The sequence below is a fragment of the Ovis canadensis genome, chromosome 4 (assembly GCF_042477335.2).
Source record: "Ovis canadensis isolate MfBH-ARS-UI-01 breed Bighorn chromosome 4, ARS-UI_OviCan_v2, whole genome shotgun sequence".
Classification (NCBI taxonomy): domain Eukaryota; kingdom Metazoa; phylum Chordata; class Mammalia; order Artiodactyla; family Bovidae; genus Ovis; species Ovis canadensis.
The window spans coordinates 133,774,275-133,786,430 of record NC_091248.1 but is presented as its reverse complement, the minus strand read 5'-3'; the positions used below and the strand labels follow the sequence as shown (position 1 = coordinate 133,786,430).

The 12,156-nt window shown below is 54.0% G+C and overlaps 1 protein-coding gene across 1 annotated transcript in view; it reads left to right on the top strand.

Moving 5' to 3' along the window:
- PTPRN2 (protein tyrosine phosphatase receptor type N2) overlaps nucleotides 1-12,156 on the top strand; it is a 624,228-nt gene that overhangs the window by 567,881 nt on the left and 44,191 nt on the right. The window contains exons 16-17 of the mRNA XM_069587259.1: nucleotides 3,017-3,090; nucleotides 11,467-11,544. Of these exons, the coding sequence (XP_069443360.1) occupies nucleotides 3,017-3,090; nucleotides 11,467-11,544 (152 nt within the window). The remainder of the gene's footprint in view (nucleotides 1-3,016; nucleotides 3,091-11,466; nucleotides 11,545-12,156) is intronic.

The window sequence follows — 12,156 nt, the reverse complement described above, 5'->3', positions numbered from 1 at the left end:
GGAGTTCTCCTTCCCTCCTTGGCTGAAGTTACCACTGCGGGTCTCGTGAGAGGAGAATGGCCCAGTGGTGGAGCCAGGTGCAGTGGGGAGATGCGACCTGAACTTCGTGTCCTGGCTTCCAAGGGTGTCTCAGACGAAGACCTCAAGGATACACCCACCTCTCATTCAGACACCAGCGCTGCAGGTGCGAAATGTCTTGGTCCGTGGTTGGGGTCGCTGTGTTGAGTTTGATCCCGGAAAAGGCGTGTGTGTTAGTCCAAGGAAGACGAAGGAATCATTCGGGGGAGGGGCGGGGTCTTGCTCACCCCAGCCCTGGCGTCAGCTCCACTGCACCTGCTGACCGCGAGCAAATCGCTGACCCTGCCAGGCACTCTCTCTGCCTTTCGCATCATGAAGAAAACTTGAGGCTGCCCTCAAAACAGGAACTGCAAGCCACAAAATATAAGACGTGCCCAGCCAAGTGAAGTGTCCCGTGGAGCGTCCCTGCTATCCGCAACCGCCCTTCACTGGACCCTGGCCCTTCCAGGGTGGCGCTCAGTGTCTCCGAGGGAGGTCAAGATGGTGCCACGCTAAAACAATCAACTTCACTGTCAATTTTAGTATGAGCATGTTGCCACCAAGTCAGATACATGATGGGAAGGAAGCAGAACTCTGAGCTTTGGAAGCCTTTGCCCCAGACTCAGGAACATCTCAGAAACGGTGCCTTGCAGGGACGAAGGCGGCTGGGCCAGCGCCCGCAGGGTGCAGGAGGCTGCATGCTGTCCTCACGGGCACGCTCACACTCCAGCCCTGCTCAGTCTGTCCCATCAACCATCAGAGAGCCGAGCTCACTGGGACACCCAAACTTAGAACCTGCTTTCTCGATTCTCCTGCTAGAAAATCCAGCTGGTGCTTGTTTACTGGGCCCGGTTGCTCGTGGGGCTCCGTGGAGATGAAGGGGACATGACAGCCCCCCAAGGCTATGCCAGTTCAGTGCTACACAGGGGCCACCCTGCTCCGGGTGGGACAGGACACTCTGAAGCTCCAGGCCCTGCTCCCTTGCGATCTCCAGCAGCCCTGCCCTGGGTCCTGGGTTCTCAGACCCTGGGAGCAGCTGACTGCTGCTGTCAGCAGAGCCCACAGTGGGCTCATGGAGAGTGCATGCAATGAGGCCCTCAGGAACCCTCTGGAAGGTGCTGGAAGCCCTGCCCTGTGCGTCCAGACTCCTGTGTGGCTGCAGCAAGCACAGCCTCCGTTCAGAGAGGGGCCCAGCTTCCTAGCGGCTCGCCCCCCTCCCCCCAACACACCGAGAAACTGGGCTCTTGAAGTGCATTTAAGGGTTCGTGTTTGTAGCACGTTGGAATGTCAGAGCTGACAGACTATTTTTGTAAGTTTTTTGTAACTTCCTGCTGCAGTCATTTCTCAGTCTCCCAAGAAAATAAATCTGTGCAGGACCCAAAGTCATTGGGTCCAGGGGACTTTAGAATAGGTGGCATCTTAGCAGGAGGCTTGGCAGGTGCCATCGTAAACACCTTCAGAACATTCTGCAGGGTACGTTCCATGTCACCTCTGCTCAGGTAAGCGTGCCAAGTGTGACCTCCTTCCTGATATCTGGATGGTTCTTACCTGTCTTACCTCTGCTGGGAAACGGCCAATGTTAATACCTTAAAAAGATGCATAGGAGGGTATCCGGTCTCCAGTAGACGGTAACTTCCAGGTTCAGTAAGCTATAGCCCTCGCCAAGTTTCCTGACTCCCAGAACCGTCTAAAACAAGAAATAAGTGAAGAAAGTCTCCCAGAGAAGTGAAAGAAGCCACCACAGCAAAGCCCCGAGCTCTCCTGCCCGCACTGCGCGAGCTGCTCCCGGGGGCGGGGCGGGAAGTAGGGAGACCTGGCTGAGGGGCCAGGAATCCGGACTCGGACTTGGGGTGGTGTGCTCGCCGGTGCGGAAACGCAGGCCTCTGGGGCTGCAGAAGCAGGTGGGGTGGGACCCTCAGGCCCCGCTGTAGCATGGGCTGACAGCGGAGCTCAGCACTTCCCATGTTCAAGGTCGCACCTTGCTGAGGGAGACGAAGAAGGCGGGAGACTCGGGGCCCCTCGGGGTGCCCTGCTCACTGTGAAGTCCCTGCAAATGGGCAGAGAGAGTCATCACTGAAGGCAGGGGAATGCTTGTTCCAGAACCAAAATTAGAGATGATTCACAGACCAGACACATCAAGCTATGATGGAGCATGTCCTTACTCCCCACCAAAGTGTCTGATTTCAGCATCGGTCAAGTTATTGTGCCCATTGAAAGCACATTTTCATGTCGATGAGTCCCCATGTGGCTCCTGGCTCCCTCTTCAACCTCATTTTCTTTTGCCCTTATTCCCCTTTTAAATCTCCATTCTTCTAAACACAAGTATCTTGTCATTTCTAGACCACAAAACTGAGTGTATTGAATGGTGGGCTAATAGCTTAATATCTGTGTTGGTATTTATTTTCTCTATGTTACTGAACACGTGTCATTTGAAAGCAAACACTGCATGAGCTATTGCCGTGGAGTTGATTAGCTCGGAAAGTAAAGAATCTGCCTGCAATGCAGGAGACCCAGGTTCAGTCCCTGGGCCAGGAAGATTCCGTAGAGAAGGAAATGGCAACCCATTCCCATCTTCTTGCCTGGAAAATTCCATGAATAGAGGATCCTGTTGGGCTACAATCCATGGGGTCGCAAAGAGTCAGCCACAACTGAGTGATAGCCAGCTTTGGCATTGAGCTTGACACGAGAGCAACACTGGGTGCCCACACACCCTGACCCTCTGCTGGTGGGCTGAAGGGCCCCAGTGGGGTGAGGGAGGAGGACGGACCGGGAGCAGTTGGGAGGGGCGAGCCGTGGCCCCAGTGGGGTGAGGGAGGAGCATGGACCGGGAGCGGCTGGGAGGGGTGAGCGGTGGCCCCAGTGGGGTGAGGGGCGAGCGGTGGCCCCAGTGGGGTGAGGGGCGAGCCGTGGCCCTTGAAGACGCACCACGTGAGCTAATGCTCTGCCCTTGGGCTTGCAGATGACCACTCCCGGGTCCGGCTGAAATCAGAGAACAGCCACAGCAGCTCCGACTACATCAACGCCAGCCCCATCGTGAGTACCAGCCCTGCCGCCCACCAAGGCTGGGGGGAGGAGTAGGCAAGCCCAGCCCTGTCAAGAGCTGATAGCCAATCTCCACCTGGTAACTAGTCTCCACCAGGTAACTACTTCCATCTGGTAATTAGTCTCCACCAGGTAACTCTCCACCCAGTAACTAGCCTCCACTTGGCAACTAGTCTCCACCTGGTGAATAGTCTCCACCTGGTAACAAGTCTCCTCCAGGTAACTACTTCCATCTGGTAATTAGTCTTCATCAGGTAACTCTCCACCCAGTAACTAGCCTCCACCCATTAACTAGTCTCCCCCCGGGTAAGTAGCCTCCAGTCTGTAATTAGTTTCCACCTGGTAACTAGCCACCTCCTCCAGGTTACTAGCCTCCACAATATAACTAGCCTCCACCTGGTAACTAACATCCACTCTGTAACTAGTCTCCACCTAGTAACTACCATCCACCTTGTAACTAGCCTCCTCCAGGTTACCAGCCCCCACACTATAGCTAGTCTCCACTTGATAACTAACATCAACCCTGTAACTACCCTCCACCCTGTAACTAGCCTCCACCGGGTAACTAGTCTCCACACTGTAACTAGCCTCCACCCAGGAACTAGCATCCATCCTGGAACTAGTCTCCACCTGGTAACTAGTCTCCACCTGATAACTAGCCTCCAGCTGGTAATGAGCCTCCACCCTATAACTAGCCTCCACCCTGAAACTAGTCTCTACCTGATAACTAGCCTCTGCTGGTAACTAGTCTCCACCTAGTAACTACCATCCACCTTGTAACCAGCCTCCTCCAGGTTACCAGCCCCCACACTGTAACTAATCTCCACCTGATAACTAACATCCACCCTATAACTAGCCTCCACCTGGTAACTAGCCTCCACCCTGAAACTAGTCTCCACCTGGTAACTAGCATCCACCCTGTAACTAGTCTCTACTTGGTAACTATCCTCTACTAGGTAACTAGCTTCCACCTGGTAACTAGCCTGCACCCTGAAGCTAACCTCTACCTGATAACTAGCCTCCACCTGGTAACTAGCCTCCGCTGGTAACTAGCCTCCACCTGATAACTAGCCTCCACATGGTAAGTAGCATCCACCCTGTAACTAGTCTCTACCTGGTAACTAGCCTCTACTAAATAACTATCCTTCACCTGGTAACTAGCATCCACCCTGAAACTAGTCTCCACCTGATAACTAGCCTCCACTGGTAACTAGCCTCCACCTGGTAACTAGCATCCACCCTGAAACTAGTCTCTACCTGGTAACTAGTCTCCACCTGATAGCTAGTCTCTACCTGGTAACTAGCCTCCACTGATAACTAGCCTCCACCTGGTAACGAACCTCCACCCTGTAACTAGCCTCCACCTGGTAATGAGCCTCTACCCTGTAACTAGCCTCCGCTGGTAACTAGCCTCCACCTGGTAACGAACCTCCACCCTGTAACTAGCCTCCACCTGGTAATGAGCCTCTACCCTGTAACTAGCCTCCGCTGGTAACTAGCCTCCGCTGGTAACTAGCCTCCACCTGGTAACGAACCTCCACCCTGTAACTAGCCTCCACCTGGTAATGAGCCTCTACCCTGTAACTAGTCTCCACCTGATAACTAGCCTCCGCTGGTAACTAGCCTCCGCTGGTAGCGAGCCTCCACTGGCAGCGAGCCTCCACCTGGTAGCGAGCCTCCACGAGGTTACTGGCCCCTGTCAGGTGCCAGGGCTGGTGCGCCGCCCCGGCCTGCTCTCGATGGCCCTTGTCCCCAGCATCCGGGGCAGCGGGGGCACGGTGCAGGGCACAGGGCCTGGTCACCCCATAGCAACAGCGTCCTGCGAAGTTGCTGCTGGAGCCCATGACTCTGGGGAAGTCCTTATTCCCCACTTGGGGGAAACGGGAAAAAACAGACCCAAACCTGGTGCATGTTGAGTGATGGAGGGTCTAGAGGTGATGGAAACCAGGTTGGCTTCCTCTGGTTTTTCCCACAGGCAGGGTCTTCACTTCCGGGGCGGGGGGGGGGGGCTGCAGCCGTGCCTCCCTGAGCAGCTGGTATCAGACGGGGGGCTGGGGGAGGGTCTCTGTCCTGTCCACCCTGTGGCCTGCAGGCATTCCTGGCTTCCGGAGAGTCCCCCTCACCCCCAGCCACAGCGCTATTCCCGCTGCTTCCTGCCCTGCACCCGGCAGCAGGGGCGGGCTTAGAAGGAAACTCTGGAGCCCCCCACTCCCCAGCACAAGGGGAAGAGAGGCTGGAAGGTGGGCCTGAGGGCTGGAGTGAGTGTAGGTGGCAGGTGGTGAGATGAGCCTGCTATCTACACTCAGAGTGCCGCGTTGGCACCACGTGGACCCGCAGCAGGGCGTGGGGAGTGGGTGTGGGCTGTGTCCCCTTGGTCTCGGCGCCGGTCCTCAGGGAGGGTCAGGCCACCTCACTCAGTTCTCAAGTTGGCTTCACAGACAGGCGCGCCGGATGCAGCACGTCCTGGGGCTCTGATGACGGAGGTTCTGGGAGTGTTGGTGGCCGAGGGGGCGGGGCCGTCTCTGATCGCTGAGAGAGCCCCGTGCGAGCCGCCAGCCGCAGTCCCCGCTGTCCTAGGTGGCGACCCTGGCGAGACAGCTCACCGGGCAGGACCGCCGACCGCAGGCCACCGTCACCGTGGCGGCTTCCTTCAGTGCCCCTTTTCCATACACTGTTCTCATGGCGCCGGTGCACCGCGGGTCAGGCCCGCTTCCCGACTCTTCACAGCCACACAGCGGGGGCTCCGTGCACCACACACTGTGAGAAGGGGGTCTGCAGTGAGCCCCCGTCTGCACCCGCCCAAGCCCAGGCCCGAGTTTCTGGGACTAGATTTAAGGAGTCGCGCCTTCACTTCTGGCCACGTAGACATCAGATGTTGGCTCCGTGTGTGCAGAGGCCTCACTGGGGCCCTTCAGTCAGTCTTCTCAGGAAACACTCTTGGTGAGTTTGGTATTTTTCCATCAATTCTAATTCAAAAAGCCAAGCGAAAGCCCCATTGATTTCCCCATGTCTCCTCCGATGAGGCTGGGGTTTGTGCCTGCCGGGTCTCAGTGATGGGCTGCAGAAGCGGGGAGCAGCCTTTGTCCTGTTCGGCTCCTTCCCTGGAATGAACACGTAACACGCAGAGACATTCCTTCAAGTCTGAGAGACGGGAGTTCAGTGTGGGAGTGCCCAACTCTCCCCCTTGAATGGCGTCTGGCTTTCAGAAGTCTGGGCCACTTCAGGCTAGTTAGGACCGGCGGAGGATAAGGGGCTGGAGGCCACATCACTGCCCCCTCCTCTCTGAGCTGCCCAGCCCCCCACTCCTACACCCTCCCCGTCTCTCTCCTGCAGAGATTTAGAACAGCCTCCCAGGCCCAAAGATGGGGCAGGGGCATGGGTCAGAAGGTGAGGCCAGGAGGGAGATATGATTTCTCAGTGTCTTTTTATGTTTTCCTTTTATTTTGCCCCACGATTCTTTCTGTTCATATTTGGGGTGTAAGTATGGATTAGAAGAACTCCTCGACTCCTCTTCTCCCTGAAATGACTGACGGTCCCGTGACAACCAGCTTCCTGGCAGAGCTGAATAAGAAGCTTACGGTTAGAGCCCAAGAAGCCCCAGCTGTGCAGAACAATACTACAATCATTACACCCGTCATATTTGTACTTAGCCCTCATTAAAGTTCAGGGAAGCCATCAGTGCTAGGTAATGTGCCATCTCTGCTTTGAAATCAGAGGTCACCAGAGTCTGTGGAAGCTCTGGGAGAGAAACCATCAGCCACGCGCGAGCTCAGTCCCTTTTGGGCGTGGACTAGGGATATTGTTGCCACTGCTGTGAGAGCATGCACGTTCCTCACCAGGGGCAAGTCTGAGCATCTCAGTGACACTTGAAATTAAACTTACTCTTCACTCCTCTGTTTAGTATTAAAGGCGGAGCATTGTTTAATTTTTAAACTCAGTTCATTTAACAAATTTAAATAGTACAAATTGACTCTTCAGAAAATACCTGCTCAGATGCACTGAACATCACAATAAATTGTCCAAATAGGGGGGACAGTTCCTTGGTTTTCAGATTTATAAGTGAACATCCATATATTTATAATTATAGTTGGCATGCGTACATGCTAAGTTACTTCAGTCGTGTCCGACTCTTTGCGGCCCCCTGGACTGTAGCCCAGCAGGCTCCTCTGTCTGTGGGATTCTCCAGGCAAGAATACTGGAGCCGGTTGCCATGCCCTCCTCCAGGGGAGCTTCCTAACCCAGGGATCAAACCCACATCTCTTATGCCTCCTGCACTGGCAGGTGGGTTCTTTACCACTGGCGCCACTTGGGAAGCCCACTTATAGTTTATATCCATTATTTTTCTTAAATCTCAACTCGTAAGAATATTAAAATAATCCAAGTTCATAAGCCACACTCTCTCCCACTGATTTTACTACAGTTTCCCAGCAAACTCTCACCGTAAGACTTGGTATCTGGAAAAGTGGCTTGAAAACTCTGCCTGATAGGGTCTAGTTTTTAGAAACCATGTGTGAAATTTGCTCTGCATATTATGAAAAGCAAGTATAAGTGGTCCGGGGGCAGAACCAAAGTTGCACTAACCTGCACACCAGCCCGCAGCCTCTCCCCAGGTCACTCTTCAAGGCTTCAGGACATGGGTGCCCTTGTCTTAACATACTGAAGGCTTAACTTTTAAGAAGAGTTTTGTTCGGAACATCAGGGAAATATTGGTACATTTTCTGATGCAGATTAGAGCTAGTCGCTCTATTATAACTCTCCTCCTACAGCTTGAACCAAATCTCTAGGGATATACCCTTCAGGCACCCTGGTTCAGGTTATGTCTTTTTTTCATATTGGCGAATAGTTGATTAATAATGCTGTCTTAGTTTAAGGTGTATGGCAGAGTGATTCAGTTAAGGATATACATGTATCTCAGTTCAGTTCAGTCGCTCAGTCGTGTCTGACTCTTTGCAACCCCATCGACTGCAGCACGCCAGGCTTCCTTGTCCATCACCAGCTCCCAGAGCCTACTCAAACTCATGTCCATTACATTGGTGATGCCATCCAACCATCTCATCCTTTGTCGTCCCCTTCTCCCACCTTCAGTCTTTCCCAGCATCAGGCTCTTTTCCAATGAGTCAGCTCTTCAAATCAGGTGGCCACAGTATTGGAGCTTCAGCTTCAGCATCAGTCCTTCCAATGCATATTCAGGACTGATTTCCCTTAGGATTGACTGGTTGGACCTCCTTGCAGTCCAAGGGACTCTCTAGAGTCTTCTCCACACCACAGGTCAAAAGCATGAATTCTTCGGTGCTCAGCTTTCTTTAGAGTCCAACTCTCTCATCCATACATGACTACTGGAAAAACCACAGCCTTGACTAGATGGACCTTTGTTGGTAAAGTGATGTCTCTCTTCTTTTTCAAGTTCTTTTCCCATTTAGGTTATTACAGAGCACTGAGCAGAGTTCCTTGTGCCACACAGTAAGTCCGTGTCGGTTATCCAGGTGGCATCTTCATGAGACTCAACCCAAACTTTGGGGGTCTACTTTTTCTGAAAAAAAATCCCAGAATCTCAGAGCTAAAGGACCCGTAGAGACCACATCCCACCTCTCCAGCCCCTCCCACCCCATTTTACAGACACTGAGATGGAAGCCAGAGAGCCTGACTTTGCCCACGGTCCTGGCGCCTTGTGTGGCCACAGCGATCATACAGATGAAAATGTGCTACAGAGAAGTGAGGAAGACGGGGGATGATCAGCCTTGACGTCAGCGGAAGCTGACGCTCATCCCCCCCAGGAGTGCCGGTGGAGACGCCCTCACCCAGCCGCCGGGGCGGCAGCCAGCGCACCTGCGCGAGGAGTCGTGTTCCCAGAAGCTGGCGATTCCCTCCAGTCACCGCACCCACCCTGCCCTGCAGGTCTTCAGTGTGCTGAGGCTTCTGCCGTTCAGTTCAATGCTTGCTTTACTTTCCTTCCGTCACCGCTGCACAAAACTGGACAGAGGCTGCCGTGTACGAGCAAGGCCTCCTCTTTGCAACACTCACAGAACGTGCGCGGGATGCGGCGATGGCGCTTGTCCTCCGAGCGACTGCTGAGCTGGTGGCACAGGTCGCCGCGCTGTGATCATTTACTGCCTTCCGAGCGGCAGCCACGTGATACAGTCAAGGGGGAGGGGAGTGACATGGGCCACCACGCACCCCCTGCGCCCAACCCCACATCCTCCCATCTCCAGCTCGGGTTGATGGCAACGGAGTGACATGGAGACCTTTCCCCACAGGAGGCCTTATTTACCTCCTGAAACCCTGATCCGATGTTTGCTTTCAATCACATATTTCTCACTGGGAAAGCAGCTAAATGTGCTGGGTTGTACATGCGAAGGATTTTAAAATGCGTTGCTCTCTGAATTGCTTTGGGCAAAAAAGCACATTTGAAAAGGAGGTGGGGTTATACTTTTCATGCAGAACTATTTGCAAGGAAGAAACAGGGTCCCTGTAAATAGCTGTCACCCCCAACAAATGCATATTTTAAACATCAAAACTCCTTATTTCTGCCAAGCACGTTCCCACTGAAACATTTTAATTGGGGCTTTCAGCAAGAGTAACGTAATTTTACCTGTATTGTGTGTTGTTGTGAATTTCCAGTTTTAATTACGAATCACTAAATTAGATGCACAGAAAGCGTTCTTTCCTGCCCCCACCCCTTAGCTAGCGTCACGTTGCTGTGCTGATGGAGTGACTCGCGTCTGTTCTCCTGTGCTCTCTCCCGCTCTCGTGTGCACATAATTATAAGGCGCACTGGGGGCGTCCTTTCAGACTGACAGCCGTGGGCTCTGAAAGTGCTGATGGGCAGGCGACACCGGATGCATGTTAAAGGGGACACGAGCCCTTCTCAGACCCAGACTCGGAGGGGCCTTCAGGTGCCCCGGGGCTCCCAGCCGACATCATCACGTGTCACCGTTGACTCGTGCGTGGTGGCACCTTTCTTGTTTTCGCCATGTTGGGAAATGAGTTCTTAACAAGTACCTTTAAATTTGGAGTGTTTTAACTCTTTCCTCAAACCCTGGTGTCAAAACAGTAAAAACCAGTGCTGGATGGAAAGAATAAAGGAGACTGTATGTCTGATAAGTGAGCAGTCGCCTGACACCCAGCGGAGACCCTCCTGCTCTCTTCTGGGGGATGTCTCTGTGGTCCCCAAGGCGGGGCAGGGAGGACGTCCTGCTGACACCTCTCCCGGCCCCTCCCTTGTCCTCTTGGGACACCAGCGTGAGAGGGAGAACACCGTCTGATTTAATCCGATTTGCTGCTCCAGGCTTTGTTCTCATGTTTTTTCCCTGCTTAGTCTTGGAATTAACTGTTCTAATGAAGGTCTTTTAAGCCAGACTTCCTCTCTCGGAGCCAGCAGGCAGATGGACAGCCAGGAAGCTCACCGCTGCATTCTCCTTTGTTTGTTTGTTTTTGGTCCTTGTCTGGCGAGGTGGAAAGAGAATATGAAATGTGCTGCTGGAAGCCTGGGCCCGTCCCCAACCAGTGCCTGCTGGGCTGGCTCTCGGACCCGAGTGGCTCGGCTGGGCCCTTTAGGGGTGCAAAGCAGCACAGCAGCACGGGAGGGGGTTTGCCTCATCCTGAGAGGCAGGAGGCACTGTTGCTGGGCCCCTCCAGGTCCAAGCAATGCCCGCCCTCCGCCCAGCCCAGTGCCCGCAGTGACAGCCTCAGCCGCATCACTTTTGAGCCCTGTGTGTGGCAGTGGTGCCCATCGAGGCCGCACACGCCAGTGGAACACCTCCGCAGTCACAGTCATCGTGGGCTTGTCGCCACGTGGGTGACCTGGGTGCCTTCCCTGCCTCCCCTCGGCCCCGCTTCACGCGGCCCCTACCTGGCTGATGCCCTGGCGTCCGGTCTCTGGCTGGCCTCCACTCTACTGATGCGGCTCAGTTACCATGTCAGAAGCACGTTCAGCCCCATCACCAGGCTCCAGGCAGAGGGTCCCCAGGCCCCCCTAAACTCCAGACATCAGGCCCCTGTAAACTCCAGGCACCAGGCCCCCCTAAACTCCAAGCACCAGCCCCCAGGCCCCAGTCCCCAGGCCCCACCTAAACTCCAGGCACCAGGTCCCTAGGCCCTCCTAAAATTCAGGCCCCAGCCCCTAGGCCCCCCTAAACTCTAGGCGCCGGCCCCAAGCCCCCCTAAACTCCAGGCACTGGCCCCCAGGCCCCTCTAGAATCCTGGGGGATGTTAGGTCAGGAGAGGCCTGGCAGGGGCCGGGGGTTTCTGGCCTCCACAGAGGTGGTGTGTGTCGGGCCTGGGGGCTGTCAGCGCAGGACTCAGGGCCCCGGCTCTACCCAGCCCTACCTTTCCCGAGTTCATCTTCCTCCTGTGCTCTTGTCTCTGCAGATGGACCACGACCCCAGGAAGCCCGCGTACATCGCCACCCAAGGACCCCTGCCCTCGACTGTGGCTGACTTCTGGCAGGTGACTCTTTTTAAATTAAATTTTGTTCTGAGTCTAACAGCTTAATAAATTGATCATGAGTAATGCCTTGGACAGAGAAGGCAATGGCACCCCACTCCAATACTCTTGCCTGGAGAATCCCAGGGACGGGGGAGCCTGGTGGGCTGCCGTCTATGGGGTTGCACAGAGTCAGACACGACTGACGTGACTTAGCAGCAGCAGCAGCAGCATTGCCGTGGATTCAATTAAGCCAACCCCGATTTGCTTACAGGTGCTCATCACACGTTCCTTGGTTTCAGAATTTATATGAGCTCGTTCATGTTTTTATGATCAACCTTCTCTTCCAAAGCTTGAGTATGAAAACTTCCCTTTGAGATATTAAGTCTTTAAAGACTCTTACTTGTTAAGCTGCTCTAGTCACTTTATCTTATGAAATATAATGAAATAACGCATGCGCAAATTATTGCGTTTTCATCAGATGTCTCTTAGCGATGGTTTTAATCTTATGAAGGTTAAAAAATGGTGCTCAGATTATAGTCTCTCTCCTTGTGGATTCTTTGTAGTAATGCATTTGAGAAGCCAGGCTGGTCTCTTTTCATCCAGCAAATACTGCATGCTAGGATCAGGCTCGGG